The sequence below is a fragment of the Sus scrofa genome, chromosome 13 (assembly GCF_054392235.1).
Source record: "Sus scrofa isolate SSC_HxYL_T2T_F1_AM1 chromosome 13, Sscrofa_HxYL_maternal_Yorkshire_Landrace_v2.0, whole genome shotgun sequence".
Taxonomy (NCBI): domain Eukaryota; kingdom Metazoa; phylum Chordata; class Mammalia; order Artiodactyla; family Suidae; genus Sus; species Sus scrofa.
The window spans coordinates 36,451,776-36,472,780 of NC_139395.1; the positions used below are offsets into that span (position 1 = coordinate 36,451,776).

The 21,005-nt window shown below is 37.1% G+C and overlaps 1 protein-coding gene across 50 annotated transcripts in view; it reads left to right on the forward strand.

Annotated features, from left to right (window-relative positions):
- LRRFIP2 (LRR binding FLII interacting protein 2) overlaps positions 1 to 21,005 on the forward strand; it is a 121,347-nt gene that overhangs the window by 36,706 nt on the left and 63,636 nt on the right. For 26 of the 50 annotated variants that reach the window (XR_014822715.1, XR_014822717.1, XR_014822716.1 and 23 more), the window contains exons 3-6: positions 10,217 to 10,303; positions 11,521 to 11,571; positions 17,952 to 18,008; positions 18,111 to 18,155. Coding sequence is in view for 47 of the 50 variants with exons in the window: in XM_021071625.2 (XP_020927284.2) it covers positions 10,217 to 10,303; positions 11,521 to 11,571; positions 17,952 to 18,008; positions 18,111 to 18,155 (240 nt within the window). In the remaining 3 variants the exon portion in view is untranslated. The remainder of the gene's footprint in view (positions 1 to 10,216; positions 10,304 to 11,520; positions 11,572 to 17,951; positions 18,009 to 18,110; positions 18,156 to 21,005) is intronic. The other 24 variants (XM_021071633.2, XM_084987755.1, XM_084987761.1 and 21 more) reach the window with 3 other exon arrangements.

The window sequence follows — 21,005 nt, forward strand, 5'->3', positions numbered from 1 at the left end:
CCAGCAGAGAAAAATGAGTCCATGAGGGATTCTGAAGAAGAGAGAACAGGATATCAAGAAGAAAATCAGGACAAACTAGTATTGCAGAAAGCCAAGGGAGAGTTTTCAGAAGGAGTTGAGTGGCAGTGATGGTGGAAGCCCAGAAAGGACAAGTGAGATAAGAGAAAAATTCTATTGGGTTTTGTAGTCAGAGGTCGTTAGTGCCATTGGCATGAGCAGTTTCAGTGAAATGATTTGGGCAGAAGCCAGAGTGCCGTCATTTGAAGAGAGGAGGGAGGTGTGAGAAAAGTTGGCTATGAAGAGAAAATGAAACAGTGTTTATTGAAGCAGGATGGGACTGTTTGTTTTTTAAAGATAGAAGAGACTTTGAACCTACTTATGATGAGAAGAACAAACCAATACAGGGAGAGAGTGAAGACAGAGGAGAGAGATCAGATAGCTGAGGCAAGGTCCCTGGGAACGTGGAGTTCCCATCATAGCATGGAGGGGGTGTGTGTCTCTGTATATAGACATGTACATATGTGTTTTATGTTTATATTATTGTATAACTTTACATATATGTTTTATATGTGTATACATATTTTATGTTTATATTCTTATATAACTTTATAATGAACTCTCTTGCCTTTGATTATTAGGGTGATGGATTCAAACTGTTTTTTTTTTTAAGTGACTGTAACTATCATCCAGAATAGATCCAAATGAAATTTGACCTGTAGATTATATTCCAAGGAAACAGAGAGGGCACTCACTGCTCAGTGGATGGGATAGACCCAGCTTTATTTGTAGACCCAATGAACAGATATTTGTTTGTTTTTGTTTTTGTCTTTTTGCTTTTTCTGGGGCCGCTCCCGAGGCATATGGAGGTTCCCAGGCTAGGGGTCTAATTGGAGCTGTAGCTGCCAGCCTACACCACAGCCACAGCAACTCAGGATCCGAGCCATGTCTGCGACCACACCACAGCTCACAGCAACTCTGGATCCATAATCCACTGAGCAAGGCCAGGGATCTAACCTGCAACCTCATGGTTCCTAGTTGGATTCGTTAACCACTGAGCCATGACTGGAACTTCTGAACAGATGTTTATAATAGGATTGGCCTTAGTTGAGTTTCTGATTTGGAATGCCATCGGGAGCCACAGTGAGTTTATTTTAGCCTGTTCTCCTATGTTTGACCTGAGCCGTAATAGAATCTAAATTTAAAATTCTGAAAGTATAAGGGTGCTTTTGGAAATTGAGCATCAGAAAATATATTACGGCTAATCCATCCCTGGTTCCATGGTGTTTCAGGCAGATTGTGTGTAATATAGAATAGCAAGGCTAGGAGGAGAGTTGGAATTGAGAAAGTGAAGTTAGAATTAGGACACAGAATATCCTAAGTGAAGTGGTAAGAGTCTGTTTGGAAGAGGGGGAGTCTGTTGGAATGGAAATTACAGGTTCAGTTCAAGGGATATTGTAGAGAAGGTTTGCTTAGGAAGTAGGTGTCCCTGAAACTGAGTTTCAACAAGGGTTCCATTTCTGGAGACTGAAAAATAGGGAAGCAAAGCATACTCACTGGGGAAGATGAGGTTGCTTTTATTCATTCTTAATCTTACTCATCTCTTCATGAAAAGAGATCTGCTAGACAGAAATGTAGGCTTTGATTTTGGTCAGAGCATGAGATGCTAGATTTGAGTCATTCTAGCTGGCTATTAGTTGAAAATGTGAAGTAAAACAGTGAGACAAAAGGTTGTGTACAGCAAAAGGAGAAGACTAAGTACACTTAGGGTAAGGTTGTGGTCAAAGAAAAAAGGGAACCAGAGTGGTACAGTTTCACAGAAAAGGGAGAATCTATGCTAAATTGAAAAATTGTAGGATAATTCACCCAAAGTAAACTTTTACTATTTGCCTAAGGATCCTTTTTTTTTTAAAAGGGCTGCACCTGTGGCACATGGAGGTTCCCAGACTAGGGGTGGAAATGGAGCTGCAGCTGCTGGTCTGCACCACAGTCATAACAACTCGGGATCCAAGCCTCGTCTGCAATTTACACCACAGCTCACGGCAATGCCCGATCGAACTGGCATCCTCATGGATACTAGTCGTGTTCGTTACCACAGACGGACAGCAGGAACCCCATAAAGATACATTCTTGTACCTGGGGTAAAAAGATCTAAGTTGTAGCAACATAGTTAGGAGCATTAACTTGAATCAGATTCTTGGAATGTGGATTTCAGTTCCAGTAGTTGCTGGCTAGGGGGTATTAGGCAAAATACTTAATCTTTCTGTACATCAAGGGGTTACTTTGTGGATTAAAGGAAAGTAAGCACCTAGTTTGCCAAGTGCTCAAATGATGGTAGTAATATTAGTGTGAGGTCTTATCTTTTCTGTCATTTTGAAAGTTTGAGGTTTGATTCTAGGAAGATTATTCTCAAAGCATTGTTTAATTTTATAAATATTAAGAGCAAAGGTGGGGTCCCCCTTTAACAGAATTAGTATGGTTTGAATTGGGTCCTGATATATTGCCAAAGCTTAATCATTATTTCCCAAATGTGTTCCTTGGAGCATGATCCATGAAAAATTACTTAGAGTTTATTTAGTAATGTGGTTAGATAATTCTGAGAAATGCTTTTACATTTTAACCTTTTCTTGGAGATTCATAATGTATATTACTAAAGATAGGACTTTTAAAAATTTAATTTGGCATTTTCCAGACTTACTAGATCATAAGATTCCCTTTTCCCACTTTTATATACTGAACTTGTTGTGTTGGAATTTTACATATTTTACTATTTATTTAATTTAGCATTAGGAGTTTGTTTTGTGGTGCAGCAGAAATGTAGCCGACTAGTATCCATGAGGATGCAGGTTTGATCCCTGGCCTTGCTCATTGGGTCCATGATCTGGCATAGCCATGAACTGCGGTGTAAGTCGCAGACAAAGCTCAGATCCCACATTGCTGCGGCTGTGGTATAGACTGGCAGCTGCAGCTCCAATTAGACCCCTAGCCTACGAACTTCTGTAAAGCTGAGGGCATGTCCCTAAAAAGCAAAAAAAAAAAGAAAAAAAGGCAAAAACATATTTAACATTATGTTTTTATGCAGTCTCATATAAAAATTTTTAATTGAGATATAATTCAAATACCATGAAATTCACCATTTCAAAGTATTCAGTTTTTAGTGGAGTTTAGTGTTCAGAAGGATGTACAGCCATTGCCACTTTCTAATTACAGAATGTTTCATTAGCATGAAAAGAAACCGCATGCCAATTAGCAGTCACTCTCCATCTTCCCCTTGCTCCAGCCCCTAGCTATCAGTAATCTACATTCTGTTTTTGGAAATGTCCTATTTTGGACATTTCATAAAAGTGGAAATATGCAATATGTGGCCTTTCATTTCCAGCTTCTTTCACTTAGCATAATGTTCTTAAGGTTCATCCACGTTGTAACCTATATCAATGCTTCATTCCTTTTTATGGCTCTGTAATATTCCATTCTACGGGTGGTACCACATTTTGTTTATCCATGCATCAGTTGATGAACATTTGGGTTGTTTCCATTTCGGAGGCTGTTTAGAGATACTTACATGCAAGTTTTTTGTGGACATGATTTCCCTTAGGTATCTAAAGGTGGATGCCAGGTCTTTTGGTCTATGTTGAATGTTTTGAGTACCTGCTAAACTGTTTTCAGTAGCAGCTGCACCATTTTACATCTCCACCAGCAATGTGTTCTGACTTCTCTAATACTAGTTATTTTCCATTTTTTTTAAATTATAGCATCCTTATGAGTTTGAAGTGGTATCTAAATGTGGTTTTTATTTTCGTTGCCCTAATGACTAATAACATAGATCATCTTTTTGTGTGCTCTTGTATATCTTGTATAACTTCTTTAGAGAAATGTCTCTCCAAATCCTTTGCCTATTCTAAAATGAAGTTACAGTTGACCCTTGAAGAATATGGAGGTTAGGGGTGCCGACCCTCCCTGCAGTCAGAAATCCCCTTATAACTTATAGTTGGCCATTCATGTCCATGATTCCTCTGATCTGTGGATGATGGAGTTCTATAGTATTTGCTACTGAAAAAACCTGTGTATAAGTGGATCCATGCACTGCAAACCCATGTTGTTCAAGAGTCGGCTGTATTTGTCTTTTTTACTGCATCTCATTTATTTTTCTTAAATGCCAAAACAACATAATACAAAATCCTTTTTTTTTAAGGGCTGCACCCATGGCACATAGAGTTTCCCAGGCTTGGGGTCTAATCAGAGTTCACAGCAAAGCTGGAGCCTTAACCCACTGAGCAAAGCCAGGGATTGAACCCATAAACTCATGGTTCCTAGTTGGATTCATTTCCACTGCGCCGTAATGGGAACTCCCATGATACAAAATTCTGATGGTAGAGGAAGAGTCCCTCAAGTAGAAGCACTCAAACCATAGTACATGCTTAGTTCTGATGTTTTTCATTGTATGGTTCCTAATTATTAGTTGAGTGATAAAGTGAACATTCAACAAATTTAGAAGGTTTATGACTTAACACAATCTAAAGTGTTTGTTCCAGGGGTGAACAAGGCCCACAGTTTTTTGCTGTCATTTTATTTCTCCACATGCCCCAAGCATTTAGTGAGAAATAGATTTAATTCTATACAAATATGTCTTTACTTTTTGTGTTTTTATCTTCACAGCTCTAGGATGAATAAATTTCCATACCTGTCCAATTACATATGATTTCCTTTAATCAGCTTTTATGTGCCTAATATATGAAAGCATAATGATCAGGATAATGTTTAGAAACCTAGTCCAGTGCTTACTAGATTTCACAAGTTACTTCTGAACCTAAATTTCCAGTTCCTGAATTTTCCTATTAACTTCATTTAAAAGTTTGGGCCTTATCAGTATAAAGACTGTACAAATACTTAAATGATTTAAGTTCCTGAGTACTTCTGATTTCATTCATGTTTTATGCTAATTTTTACATGAACTTTTTTTGGTGGTAAAATATAATTTATCATTTTAATCACTTTTAAGTATATAGTTCAGTGGCATTAAGTACATGTAGATTGCTGTGCAGTCATCACCACTACTCTGCTTCTTCAGAACATTTTTTTTTTTTTTTGGCTGCACCCACAGAATGTGGAAGTTCCCAGGCCAGGGATCAAACCCACGCCACAGCAGCGACCTGAGCCATAGCAATGACAATGCCAGATCCCTAACCCATTGAACCTTCAGAATGCTTTCATTATCCTTACTGAAACTCTGTACCCATTAAATAGTAACTCCCCATTCCCTCACCCCCCAGCCCATGGAAACCACTGTTGTGCTTTCTATCCTCATGGTATTTCACTGTTTTGGTACCTAAGTATCAGTTAATATTTGTCCTTTTGTGTCTGGCTTATTTCACTTAACAGTGTTTTCAAAATTCATCCATGTTGTAGCATGTGTCAAAATGTCCTTCCTTTTAAAAAAACTGCATAATATTCCATTGTGTATGCATAATGCATTTTGTTTATCCATTTATCTGCTGATGGACATTTGGGTTATTTCAATCTTTTGGCTATTACAGACTGCTTCTATGAGCGTTGGTGTACAGATATCTCTTTGAGTCTCTACTTTCAGTTCTTTTGTGTATGTATACAGAAATGGAATTATTGGATCAAATGGTGATTCTGTGTTTAATTTTTTTAACCAACTTTGTTTTGAATTTATTAAATCCTTGTGGTTCTTTCTTGTCTTAGCTTTTTATATATGTATATATTTCAGAGTGGGTTAAAATGAATCTGTAGTAGCTCTTTCATGAAATTGTATTCTGAAGGGAAAGTGCTTAGTGTTGCTACTTAGAAACAAGTTTTGTGTACCTATAATTTGACTATTTAAAAATATGTCAGTATAGGGAGCTCCCCTTGTGGTGCAGCTGGTTAAGGTTTTAGCATTGTCTCGTGGCAGCGTGGGTTCAGTCCCCAGCACAGCAGTGTAACGATTAAGGACCTAGTGTTGCCACAGCTCTGGTGTAGGTGGCAACTGCAGCTTAGATTTGATCCCTGGCCTGGGAACTTCCGTATGCCACAGGTGTCAGTATAAGAACAGTGTACATGTCTTGTCTACTAGATTGGAATCACCATTAGCTCCTTGCTACTCCTGCTATCAGTCACCTGGGAGCAATGAGGAGAAAGAAAAACAGATAAAGTAGATTTACATCCTCTTTATCATTGTAAAACTGGCCTTATTCAGTACCCAGGGAAGTAACATCTGAGTTTTGCATAAGGGTGGCTAAGTAACAAAAGGAAGGGTGTTTTTTGTGGCTCTGAAGCCTGTGTTCTTGCTTTTACACAGCAGTTAAGTCCTTTCCCTTTTGTTGTGCAAAAAGTTGTATGAGAGAATAGGTATCAGTTACCTAAAATTTAGATTTGGTGAGAAAGGTCCTGTTTTAGAATAGATTGTGCAGAATTGGCCACAGATCTTAGAGGGATGAAATTGGCATTCTTGATAATTCTTAGTGAAGCTACAAGTGTGAAGCTAATATAAGTGGAAATGAAAATTCCTACACATTGCTTTGGTTTTCTTAAATTAAAAAAAAAAAGGAGGTTTGAAACTTTTCCCCAGAAAAATGATACTTTGTAATTTTAAAATGTACTTATTATCTGCTGTAAAATACAAACTCTGGTAAGAAAGTCATGAGCATTCATAGAGGGCTGAGGAAGGTGGGGAAGGTACGTTTTTTTTTTTTTTTTTTTTTTTTTTTGGTCTGTTGTTGTTGTTGTTGCTATTTCTTGGGCCGCTCCCGCGGCATATGGAGGTTCCCAGGCTAGGGGTCGAATCGGAGCTGTAGCCACCGGCCTACGCCAGAGCCACAGCAACGCGGGATCTGAGCCATGTCTGCGACCTACACCACAGCTCACGGCAACGCCAGATCGTTAACCCACTGAGCAAGGGCAGGGACCGAACCCGCAACCTCATGGTTCCTAGTCGGATTCGTTAACCACTGCGCCACGACGGGAACTCCAGGTACGTTTTTAAAAGATAGACACCAATGTAAAATCCATGTCAGAAGACAGATTGCTCTGGTGATGTCAGCGTGAGGACTTGAGGTTGGTAGATGACAGTTTACATTGCAGGGTTTTTGCTATTAAAGGCCAGTTAAACTGACTAGGAAATTGCCAAAATTGGAATAGTTGAATAAGTAGTAGCTGTTAAACTGTCTCTTCTTAGAAGCCTGCTGTGACCTTCCTTGCCAAGCAAAACTAATTGCTTCTTCCTGTGTGCTTCCTTCCGTTTAAGCATTGGGTTTATCTCCCTCAGCTAGACTGTGAATCTTTAGGATAGCAATGGCATGTGTTACTCTGTATTTTCAGTGCTTAGTATAATTGCTTATACACAGTAGACCTTTTTAAACATTGGCTGAGTCTCTTCCTAGTGGGAGACTTGGGCAGAAATGTAACAGCTTGGGAAGAAGCAGCTACGTAGTTATCAGCTGGTGGTGGCGGGGGTGGGGTAGAGGTGGGCAGGGATTTGAATCAGAGATGTGGCCAAGAACCGAGGAAACCACTGTAAAAGAAACAAGAGAGAGAATTTTTTAGTTGCATGTGGTATATCAAGCTACTTCCTTGGCTCATTTCCTTGATACTTTGGCCCATGGCCTGAAAACCTTTTGTATATTTAGCAAACACTGAGGCATGAAAGTTGTGGGGTGACAGAAGCATGTAATTTTAATATCATATAATTCCACATAACACGTTTAATACAGTGTGATAAGCCACAGTGGGAAAATGTGCATAGAGGATTATTCTGTGAAAGGGGGACTGGGGGAAATCTTCATAGAAGGTAGTATGTTGGCTGAATAAGAGAGGAGGGAGAATATTTCCTGCCAACAGTCTATGAAGAGAGGCTTAATATCCCAGCAGGAGAGATGGAGTCCAGGAAAGGAGGGAGATGGATGCAACTGGTGGAGGCAGGGCACTTACTGGGACATAAGTGGAGGTCTGCCTGGGAGAAACATGATTTCTATTTTTGCTTTTCTTCTCTTGTCTTCTCTTTGTACTAGTCTATGGAATTTTTGCTTTAACCATGAGTAATAGGGAGCCCCTGGAGGATTTTACACAGCAGAATGAATGGCATGATCAGAAATGTGTTTTGAAAGTCAGACTGGCAATCATGTGACCACATAGAAGATTAATTGTAGGGCAAAATCTGGAGTTAGGTAGATGGATTTGGAGGCAGTTGCAGTATCCAAGCAGGAGATAAAGAATTCCTGTTGTATGATTTCATTTGTACAATAAGTGCAAAGGAGGCAGATTCATAGAGACAGTAGGTGAGTGGTTGCTAGAGGCTGGGGCTGGGTAACAGAGAGTGACTACTGATTTGTAAAGGTTTTCTTTTTGGGGTGATGAAAATATGGCATTAGATAGTAGTGATAATTGTGCAACTTATATGAATATACTTAAAAACTCTTTTCCATTTTATATTTTACTTATTTTTCAGAGGGTGTATTATTGTAAAAATATTGTAAAATATTTAAGGGTATATAAGGCTTTCTTCTTTATAAATTTTAGTTGCATAATATATACAATTTTAATATAATGCTAATTTTTAAAGAAAATTGATATGTAGTAGATAATACTAAATGGTAAAGATGAAAGCCATACACAGTGGGATAAAGCATATAATAAATTTCCTATTTGTCTCAGCATATTTTCCATTCCACTTTTCCAGAGGGAGACACTTAATCTGTTTCTTAAGATCCATGATATAATTGTCTGAATATAATTGTGTTTAAATATATATATTTTATTCTGTAAAAAAATATATTCTGTGATAATCTATGTGGGAAAAGAATGTGAAAGGGAATGGATGTATGTACATATATAACTGAATCTCTTTGTTAGACAGCAGAAATTATCACAACCTTGTAAATCAACTATACTTCAATAAATTAAAAAAAAAAATGAACTTGCCAAATTTCTTAGCAGATGACAAGGCTTAAACAACTCCTCATTACAGACCGCAGCCATTTGTTTTAACTAGAATAACTGTCTTTGCATTGTCAAGATGTGCCAAACAAATTACAGATTTAATGGTATCTATTGACATCACCAACCAGTCTGTCTTGGACAATCTTCAGTGTGGATAATGCAATGCAATTTTACTAATTCCACAAAAGTACAATATGTTTTTGGATTCTATTTCTATAGGCCCCTGTTGTTTTTCCATCTTTTAAAAATTTACTTTAAGATGGTGTTTCCTCGGCACATGATTTTTTTAAAGTTAATAATTAAAAAAATAACACCATGGCTAGCCTTACATGGTAGCAATCATTTCAAAACACACAGACATGTAATAGATCTTTATGTTGTAAATAGACTTACATAATGTTATATGTTAATCCTTTCTCAATAAATGGGGCGGAGGGGAGAATTAAAAAAAAACTCACTGAATTGTATGGTTTAAAGTGGTGAATTTGATGGTATGTGAATTATATCTCATTTGAAAGAGAGAGAGAGAGGAGTTCCTGAAACAAGTAGGAAGAGTGAGCATAAAGAAAGCTGAGGAGTACCCGTCGTGGCGCAGTGGTTAACGAATCCGACTAGGAACCATGAGGTTGTGGGTTCCGTCCCTGGCCTTGCTCAGTGGGTTAACGATCTGGCATTGCTGTGAGCTGTGGTATAGGTTGCAGACGCCGCTCGGATCCCACGTTGCTGTGGCTCTGGCATAGGCCGGTGGCTACAGCTCCGATTCAACCCCTAGCCTGGGAACCTCCATATGCCGCTGGAGCGGCTCAAGAAATAGCAAAAAAAAAAAAAAACGAAAGCTGAGATGGGTTAGAGAGAAACTTAGTAGTAGTAGAGAATTGTCAATACTTGGAGACTAAATATTGGCAATGTCTAATATGAAATAGAGGCTGGCCCTGAGGTTTCTAATGTGTGTGATTGAATTGATGGAGAAAGAAATTCTGGAAGAAGCAAGTTTGGAAAAACTTACAATGAATTATGTGAAATGTTTTGAATGTGTAATCAAGGCAGGCAGTTGAAGGTAAAGGCCCAAATTTCAGGAGAGACTCTGAGACTAGAAAAAGAAATGAGTACGGAGGAGGAGTTGACTGGATAAGTTAGTCAAACTGCTGATGGATGACATCTTTTCTCTCACCCTTTTTGGAAAGTAATATCCCATTTGCTCCTTATCCTCAAAGCTGGTCTGGACATGTGGTGGTTGTGGTGGTGGTTTTTAAATAAGTTGAATCTTTATATTACTTTTCAGGCAGAGGCACGGCTGGCAGCAAAACGGGCTGCCCGGGCAGAAGCAAGAGATATTCGCATGAGAGAACTGGAACGGCAACAGAAAGAGGTAATTTGGTGGAATAGCCTTAATTTTATGTTAGTCTCAAAAAAATCAATACTTGACTGGTTTACTTCTGGAGTAAATCTAGTTCCTTTTAAAACACTGGGAATAGAATAACTTGATGTATTTATTTTAACATGCCATTCTATGCCAACAATTTAAATGCAATATTTGTTTTAAATTGTAACAGCAAAACATACATAGCTCTTAGTTTTTAAAAGTTATTATTGTTAGAAGTACTTATAGTAGCTAAAGTAGGCTTAGAAATGATAGTTACTTATTGTGGTCCTAAATGTCCTAGAATTTTGACTGATTATATCTACATTGTAAATCTCTGTGAAACCATACAGTTCTTATAGTTTGTAAGCATATTTAATAACAGAGAGGAAAATTCATATAAGAAAATGGAAGAACACAACTATAAGACTAGTGGGACTCCAGTTTTGTGTTGCAAAATTAGTATCCAGGTATAGGTCAAAACCTACTGGAAAGAAGTGATAAACCAATACTGTGGTTTATCTATGGTGGAATTATGGTTAGTTTTATGTTCTTATACTTTTCTATAGTTAATACTTTCAGTACATTTTTATTATCAGAAAGGAAAGCAAAAAAATTTTTTTTTCTAAGTGAGCATATAGAAATTGGGATGCCTTAAAATGAAAGAAATATTCTTTTTACTCTTTCCTTCTGACATTGACCTGGCTCTGAAAAGTCCCATAAAATATATTTCTGATGTTGTATTAGTATGAGGAGGGGAAGAAACCTGCGGGGCTGTATTAAACACTGTATTTTGAGGTTGGTGGAGTATCTTCTGTTAATGAGTTAAAGAGATATTTATAGAGTTCTTATTATCAAAGCTCAAGAACAAAACCAAAAACAGTTAACATGTTTTATAGCCTCAGATATTAAATGCAATTCTTGGCTTGAAGTGAAAACGTTACAATGGGTTGTCTTTTATACTACTAAAATTATAGTGAACTATAAGGATACAGTTATTAAGTGTAAGTTTTATTTTTATTTATAGTTCTTTAAATTACAGAGGGCCATATATCTCTTTATTATTGAACATGTTTAGCTTAATGTGTTCTGTATTTTGAATATGTAACCTAACTTTGAATTAACAATCTTTGTTATTCAGAGTAAATGTACATGATTAATTTTAAGACTTTTAGTAGAATGCAGTATGTTGGGAACTTTAGTTTATAAAACTTTTGCAATTGTAGCACTCTCATCATTCCTTTGATGGAAAATGGGGACAGATTCAGAAGTGGCTGGTAGGCCAGGATTGCCTGCCTTGCATGTTGTGATCAGTTGCTAAAATAATACAATCTCAAAGTAAAACATTGACTAATGGTTTGCAAAGTAGAAGTGTCGGCATGTTTGAACCTAAAGGTCAGAGAGTGTCTCTTCTGCCTATAGCAGACCAAATGTGTGCGTGATGTCCAACCCTTTCTGTTGTAGTTATAGCCTCACACTCATCTCATGAATGCTCCTGACCAAGAAAGATTTGAGTAGATGAATGTGTTTTGTTTCTGTGGGTTTGTTCTTCTCCCCCTTAAGTTTGTCCCTTTCTTTTCCCCTCCCCTTCCTATCTCTCCTCAGTCTCTCTTTCCTTCCCTCCCCAACTCCCTACCACCCCTGCCAGCCCTTCCCTCTCCCCACTCTTCCTTTCTCTCTTTTCTTAAAATGAAGTCAGCAGGGTCTTAACTGAGAAATGACCAGTCATTCTTTCATCTCCTCTGAAAATTACTTTTCTTTTTTCATTTCTTTCAGTTCCTTTTCCAGTCTACCATCACTCCCAAATTTGTTAGCTACAAGAGCAAATTGTAACCAGTAGAGTACTGGTTCCTGTGAATCATTCCTAAATGTGAACTTTTTTCACTGTTGATAACTTCCCCACTGCCTCCTATTGCAGGGATTCTTAGCTGGGTGTGTGAATAGGCTTGGGAGATAGGCCATGAAGCCTTAAAATCTCATTCAAGATTTTGAATATATGTATACTTTCCATTGAAATGCCCAGATATTTCTATCAGATTCTCAAAGGAATCTGTGATTCCTAAAGATTAAGAACCACTGTCTAATTGCTACTAACAAGCAACTTTCCTAAACAAATCCCTTCTGTAGTAGCATTTTGAGGTATATCCAGAATTAAATTATTTATGACCATACTGGCCTACAAATTTAAAACTATCATACTTCTCATTGTGATACTTTAGAAAAGAGAGAAATAAAAAAGATCTTTGCTTAAAATAAAGTAACTCTTTGTGTTTGTGTTTGTTATTTTGGAGTGAAACCTGTCCTTGTTACTAATGCTGGCTTAATTATTTTTATTTAAAGTGTCTTTTGCATGTAACTGGTTGAATATTACCAATGGTGTCTTAAGAATGTTTTGCATGAATAAAAGAAATAATTTTCATTTGCAAAAGTGGAAATACTAGTTTAATTTTTTTCTTTTAATTATGTATACAGTTCTCAAATTAAATTGCCCAGGATTTTAATATCTTAGGGCAGGCCAAAACATTAAATAGAAGAAAAGCCTATGTTAAAAGTCTAATATTTGGGAGTTCCCGTTGTAGCTTAGCGGAAACAAATCTGACTAGCATCCATGAGGACGCAGGTTCGATTCTTGGCCTTGCCCAATGGGTTAAGGATCCGGTGTTGCCATGAGCTGTGGTGTAAGTCACAGACATGGCTTGGATCTGGCGTTGCTGTTGCTGTGGCATAGGCCGGCAGCTGAAGCTCCAGTTAGACCCCTAGCCTGGGAACCTCTGTATGCCATGGGCTTGGCCCTAAAAAAAAGAAAAAATCTAATATTTGATTCCTATATTCAAAGGGCAGGAAGATAAATAAATATATATATTTATGTATATATTTAATTTCTGTGAAAGGTGTACAGTTCAGGCAGTGAGTGTGCTCAGTTTTCATGGAAGGGGGAGCAGTTTGTGTTAGAGGATTAAAATGCAGGTGGCAACTAACCCGAGTCTTGAATAATAATAGCTAGGATTTGCACATGCAAAGAAGGTGGGGTTTAGTTTCAGATGGGAATAATTAAGGTTCTAACCTCTTCCAACACTTGCTTTTACTCCTTTTAAACTGATTTTTCCTCTCACTTATCTTATCCCTGTCTCTCTGGCTACATTCTGTCTAGGAAGTTATGGTAGAAGTTGGTGGGTGATAGTCACAATATAAAATATAAATTACTAATGTATAACAACATAAAAATGCATATACAAACAATTGGATTACCAATTATTAGAAGGAAGAATCTTCCCATGTTAAAAATTTCTCCTGGAAGTTCCCTTGTGGTACAGTAGGTTAAGGATCCGGCATTGCTACAGCTGTGGCATAGGTCGCCAACTGTGGTCCAGAATCAGTCCCCGGCCTGGGAACTTACACATGCCACAGGTGCAGCCAAAAAAAAAAAAAAAATTCTCCTGATTTAACACTGTTTTGTCTGGGGAATGGGATGTTGGATGTGAACAGGGAATCAAGGGCAGGAGTCTCAGGAGTGAAGCTAACATTGAGTGCGTGTATTGGTGCCCATACTGTGCCAACACTTTTCACACATGTATTCTTTCCACATTATAAGAGAAGTGCACTAGCTCCATTTTATAGGCAGGTGATAAAGGATTGGTAAAGTAAGCAACTTGCTTAGTCATTGGCAGAGCAAAAATTTGAAGATATGAGAGAGAATCATGTATGCTAATAATGGATTGGAAGGTAGAAGGACCAGGGAGATAAAGGCTAAGTCTTAGGCTAGCCAGTGCTTCTGTTTTTAAACTAGATGTCTGAATCAGTGGCATTCTGGTGACCTGAAAGAGTAAATGCAGTTTCTGAAGTTTCCTAATTTAAAACTGAGGGAATGGTTCCTGCCTCAAATTAAGTATTTGTTGACAGAGAAGCTGACCAGGTGTATTCACAGGGCTGTCGGCTTTTTTTTTTTTTTTCCCTCAATAAAACCATTTTACCCTTACTTCAGGTGAACTTTTAAAAACAGAGTATGCTTCGTTTCCATTAATTTAATTTAAGTGTATTAAAACATAACATTCCAGAAAACCTTAACAAATTTACATCCATTGTTTAAGGCATTGTCCTGCTTATTCAGTTTTGGATCCTTGATACTAATAAGGACTCTCAGGACAATGAAAATATTTTGTTTTCCTGACTGTGGAAGAGAGGAATACTCTGCCATGTAATTGATATTTAAAAACACAGTTTGTTGACTTTTTCTATTGTCTTCTGCTTCTATTAATTCAAGAAAAACCAACTGTCAAATTTTTTCTTTTTTGGTGGGGTAGGGGGGTGGGGGGTCACACCTGCAGCATGCAGAAGTTCCCTGGGCCAGAGATCAAACCTGCACCACAGCAGTGACAACTCGGAATATTTAACTTCTAGGCCAGCAGAGAATTCCCAGTTGTCAATTTTAATACTACCCTAGAAACACCTGGGAAATGAGGCTTTTTTTTTTAATTCCAGAAGAGGAGAAAGCCCTGAGTAAAAAGCAGAATACCTTGCCATTCTCTTCATGTTCTTTCTGTGTAATCAGTCTGGATTTAGCCAGGGTAGGATAGTATCTTTATTGGTGCAGTGGTCTGGTGAGTCAGAAGATCTGAATGCTGGTCACAGTTTTCTGACCATATTGATTGCTGATCTTTTTGTCCTGCAGTTTTTTTGTACTATAAAATGAAGGAATCAGGCTAGATTAACTCTAAGGACACTTCGTCTTAAAAATAATTCTAGGGAGTTCCCTTCGTGGCTCAGTGATTAACAAACCCATCCATGAGGATGCCGGTTTGATCCCTGCTCTCAGTCAGTGGTTTCAGGTTCTGGCGTTGCTACAAACTGTCGTGTAGGTTGCAGATGCGGCTTGGATCCTGTATTCCTGTTGCTTTGGTATAGGCTGGCAACTGTAGCTCCTATTCGACCCCTAGCCTGGGAAATTCCATATTAGGAATATTTTAGGTACGGTCCTAAAAAGCAAAAATAATAATAATGATGATAATTCTAGAGTTGCTGCTGGGATCTTGTCTTTTTATACACGTGTCTGGTTCTGATTCTTCCTATTTGTCACTATCAGAAGTATTCAAGGTAGAGGGAGTAAATAAGACTACCCAGGAGTTCCCATTGTGGCTTAGCAGTAATGAACCCAAGTAGTATCCACGAAGACAAGGGTTTGATCCCTGGCCCCGCTCAGTGGGTTAAGGATATGGCATTGCCATGAGCTACCGTGTAGGTCGTGTTGCTTTGGCTATGGTGTAGGCTAGCAACTGCAGATCCGATTCAACCTCTAGCCTGGGAACTTCCATGCCATGGGTACAGCCCTAAAAAAATAAAAATAAAAAATAAATGAATGCAGACTATCTAAACACCTGTCTTTGTATGTAAAAACAGTGCTACATACCAGGCGCATAGTAAAATGTGTGCTTTAAGTCTTTTTTGGTGTAATAAAAATTTGCTTCGAGCTTGCCTTACTGTTTGTATGGTAGTCCCTAGCCATATGTGGGTAATTATATTTGGATTTAAATTGATTAAAATAAAAAAATACAGTTCCTCAGTTGCACATAGAACATGTCCATTGTCACAGAAAGTTCTGATGGATAGTGGTGGTTTAAGGTGTCATTTATGACAATGGGATAAACTGTATTCTCTCAGTTTAAATTAACCAGCCTGTATGGTTTACATTTTATCCTGTAGTTTTCTGAACTCTTCTTAGCCCTATTTTTTTTCAAATGGGGCCAAAAAGAAAGCTGTATAAATATAGAGGTATATCAATACTTAATAAGATATTACTATTTAGAATTATTTTTATAATAGGCATAATTAAGAATAAATATGAATTCATCTGTCTTTGCTGCATCTTTAATGGGATATGCTCTTTAGAGGTAAGTTGTTTAAAAAGCACCCTTGTGTGATAGGTGAAATGAAAAGAAAGGTTAGAATAAAGATAAGATTGGACATTAAACCATGCATGTCACTCTAGTACCCCAAGTAATATTGGGAGGGGGCATGTAGGTAGAATTAACTTGTCTGTGTTAATTTTTAAGCTGATCAAACTAGTAGCTAAGAACTGGTTACCACTTACTAAACTATACCTACTCTACTGGGCTAACCCCCCCCCACCAAACAGACCAACTTTTGTAGTATATCACATGATAGTCAAAGGAAGATATTTGTTTGGCTTCTTACAAATTACATGTGTCTATTACATAATAAAAATGTGAATGAGTAAATAATTCCTAAAGATCAGAACACCAAATTTGATATTGAATCATTGAATTATGCTGGTGCTTATAAATAGACTTCTGATCAGATTTGATCAAATACATTAATGTACACAGCAGATGACAACCAGGAGTTTTTTGGAATTGTATTCAAAACTCATGACCAAAATAAAATATTAAATTAACGATGTTTCAGTTGAATTACTGTTTCTGTATTTGAAATGAATGGTCAGGCATAGCCACATCTATTAGTTCCACCTTCATAGTGATCATGCTGTATTGTCATGGGATGTTGAAGTATTCATTTTGGAAAAAGCAGTGTTGATTAGCTGTGAACCCAGTTGGACAGTTGTTTGTAGACTCTTTTAAGTCAATGCAAATTACTTTTGTACTTTATTTTTATTTTTTGCCTTTTCTAGGGCCGCTCCCATGGCATATGGAGGTTCCCAGGCTAGGCGTCTAATCAGAGCTGTAGCCACCAGCCTACACCACAGCCACAGCAACATGGGATCCGAGCCGCGTCTACAACCTACACCACAGCTCATGGCAATGCCAGATCCTTAACCCACTGAGCAAGGCCAGGGACCGAACCCGCAACCTCGTGGTTCCTAATCGGATTTGTTAACCACTGTGCCATGACAGGAACTCCACTTTTGTACTTTAGACTGCGAAATTCTGACAGGTCAGAAGTTCCTTACAGTTAATTAGATTCTAGGGACTAGTCATTTAATTTCACATAACTCAGTACTTAATGCTCTAGTGCTAATAGCTGAATATGGAAAAGTTTAGAATTACATTTAATTTAGTCAGCTGTTAGGCTGTGGTCAGTATTTTTTTACAGTCTTCATAAGGTATGACATTTGAGGTAACTCTCAATTGTAAAGTATTTAATTTCTTCTGATTATAAGTAGTTTTTCATATTAACAACAAACAGGGCTATTTTATTTAGTTTCATTTAATTCTTTTCCAGTTAGAGTGGTAAAAGAAAAAAAAAGATTTTTTTTTTTTTGCACTGAGCACAAAATTATAACCCAAATCTTTTTAAAGCTGTCACCTTACACTACATCTGTAATAAAATAAACATTTCTTTCTGCCTTGCATAAACTAACATAGTGAAAAAAATAGATCATAGATCAAAGTCTACTTTTAATGCTGATCTCATTTCTGTTTGTTAGGTATACTTATTTTTATCTTGGTATGTTGAGCTCCCTTAGTCATATATAGATTATATTCTACAAGCGATCAAATATATATATACTTGTTCATATATATGAACTTGGCTTCCCCCAATGCAGCTTTTGAGGTTGAGTTGTCTACACCTGCCTGCTGTAGGAAGGTGCTGCTTTGCTCTTAACTGATTGCTCTTTGCTCATTTGTTCTGATAGACAACTCTGTTCAGTTATTAACTCTCCATGTACTTTCTCCTTTCCCAGGAAGATTCAGAAAGGGCCAGGTATTCCCACCGGTCCGGTCATCAACGTCCTTATCTGGTTTGTAATAACCTACAAACTTGCCTCTAATACTTTTCCTTGTCAACATACTGTAGTCACTCACAAACCTTTACTATATATATATTTTTTTATTTTTATCAGGGAGTTGAGGATGCGTTGTCCATTCGAAGTCTTGGCAGTCACAGGGTTGGTATTTTAAGTTATTTACACTCCAATAGCAAAACTATCCCTTTGCTTTTAAAAAAACAAAAAAGCCCAAAATATTGGCAAAATCCTTTCATTGGAAAGTCATGCTTTCTCTCAAATTATTGCTATAAGTAAATCAGTTCTAAAATCATGAATATTTTCACCTTTTAACATATGTATTTACTCTTTTTCTATAAAAGAACCTTTGATTTTGGAAAATCACCACAAAATAACGATTGATTTTATAGAATGACATCTTGCATGGGTCTAACTTTCAGATTTTTCCTACTTTCATATTTTTTAAAATGACTATTAAATAAAATTTATTTTGGTGTTTGGATGACTAATTATGGTTTTATCACATGGAAAAATTAAGCTTCTGATTTTAAAAATTACTGTCTTGTCATATTTGTAGAAATTATCATGCCTTCAGCATTTCGATTAACATTTTGTAGTTTGTCTCAGGTTTTTAACATATATTGTTGTAAAAGATAAATGAAAAGTCACTCATTAAAAGCTTGGGTATTGCGCCAAGACACTGATCTCTCTCCTTAAGGAATTGTGCTCTAAACCTTAGAGCAGTGCTTTTAATTTGCATGTTGATAACATTGTGTATATATTTACATCTAGACTTTTCATCAGTAAAATTGTCTTTCTTGTCAAGGTCTATATTTGTTAAATCTTCCCAAATCTAGTTTTGTTCCTATCTTCTATAATATATAAAAATACACTATAATAAACTAAGTGTCTTCTGGTGTAGTAATAGTTAATGTGTTTGTGTTCTTAAATAGTCTTTTACTCTGGTTATATTACTTATTGGTGAACATAATCTACTGTCTTTATAGAGTAAGTTAGTAAACTACTTCTTGGATCATAAATATTTTATTTAATTATAAAAGTTTAGACTTATAAGATTTTTATAAGGCCTTTATAGAAATCTAATCAGTAGTTGAAGAATGATTTTGCAGGAGAAAAATTCAAGATTAATACATTTGTCATGCTTCTCTTTGGAGATTATTTTTTTTCCACAGGAAGTTAGTCAACAAAAGCTTAAATAGTTGAATCTTGACTTTTAAAATAATCTCATCTCCCTCCTTTTAAAAAATGTATTACTTTTCCCTTTACTTTTCATTGTAATGTTCATAGTGTGAAGTTTTACACAGTTGTTATCATGCTAGTAATGTTTAAATTTGTATGGGAAACTTGATTATATATTAGTTTAACTTAATAGTAAAACCATCCAAGCTCAGCCTAATTTAGGAGCCTTTATTTAAAATGAATCTGCAGGGGAGTTCCCGTCGTGGCGCAGTGGTTAACGAATCCGACTAGGAACCATGAGGTTGCGGGTTCGGTCCCTGCCCTTGCTCAGTGGGTTAACGATCTGGCGTTGCCGTGAGCTGTGGTGTAGGTCGCAGACATGGCTCAGATCCCGCGTTGCTGTGGCTCTGGCGTAGGCCGGTGGCTACAGCTCCGATTCGACCCCTAGCCTGGGAACCTCCATATGCCGCGGGAGCGGCCCAAGAAATAGCAACAAAAAAAAAAAAAAAAAAAAAGACAAAAAAAAAAAAAAAAAAAAAAATAATGAATCTGCAAACAAACAAAAAAGAAACCTGCAATTAAATAAATAGGGAATTGTTTATCCAGAGTGTCTATAGAGTGATGAGATTGATTTTCCTTTTATGGAAATTATATAATTAAATAAATTTAAGATATAGCTAGAATTCTCACAGTATTTTATTTCGTTACAGTAATTATTGCTGTTATGGAAAAAAAGAATAAAGCTCCTAGTATTTTAAAAAAAATCAGTTTGTGAACTTAAAGATTAATAAAAAATTTCACACTGTAGAGGAAACTTTATATTTTATTTGTATGTGTACATTTAGCACATTTAAAATATTTAGACATTCCTGGCAATGTCTGAAAGCACACTAATAACATTGTTTAAAAGGAATATAATTGACATACCTTTTTTTTTAACTAAATAATATTTGGAGTTGTAAGTTTTCATCAAAGTATTTGCTTTTCAAAATAAGCTTACCATCTGTATTAAACTGAATATGTAGACAACTTTCATTCTGGGTGAAAATAAATGTGATGACTTAAAAACACCTAAATTTTGGGGGTTTTGTTATATTATTTGGAGGTTTTGATATTTCTCTGCCAATTTTTTTTTTTTTTTTTTTTTTTTTTTTTTTTTTTGTCTTTTTGCAATTTCTTGGGCCGCTCCCGAGGCATATGGAGGTTCCCAGGCTAGGGGTCGAATCGGAGCTGTAGCCACTGGCCTACGCCAGAGCCACAGCAACGCGGGATCCGAGCCGTGTCTGCAATCTACACCACAGCTCATGGCAACGCCAGATCGTTAACCCACTGAGCAAGGGCAGGGACCGAACCCGAAACCTCATGGTTCCTAGTCGGATTCGTTAACCACTGCGCCACGACGGGAACTCCCCAATTATTTTTTTGAAACTTATATTAAAAAGTCTAAGAGTTCCCGCAGTGGCACAACAGCATCAGAGGTGTCTTGGGAGCGCTGGGTCACAGATTCAATCCTTAGAATGGCACAGTGGGTCAAGGATCCAGTGCAGCTGCTGCTTAGGTTGTGACTTCGGCTTGCATCTGATCCCTGGCCTGAGAACTCCATGTACCATGGGGCGGCCAAAAATGAAAAAAAGTAAAATAAAAATAAAAAATAAAAAGCCTTATATGTGATATATAAACATTAGCAGTGTCTGCATATAAGGCAGAAGTATTTACGGTTTTATGCCCTATTCTTAGGACTTTGATCTTTTCTTTTGTCCAGTTAACTTTCAGTTACTGCTTTCTTGAAAGGTGTCCTGTCAGAAGCTATTT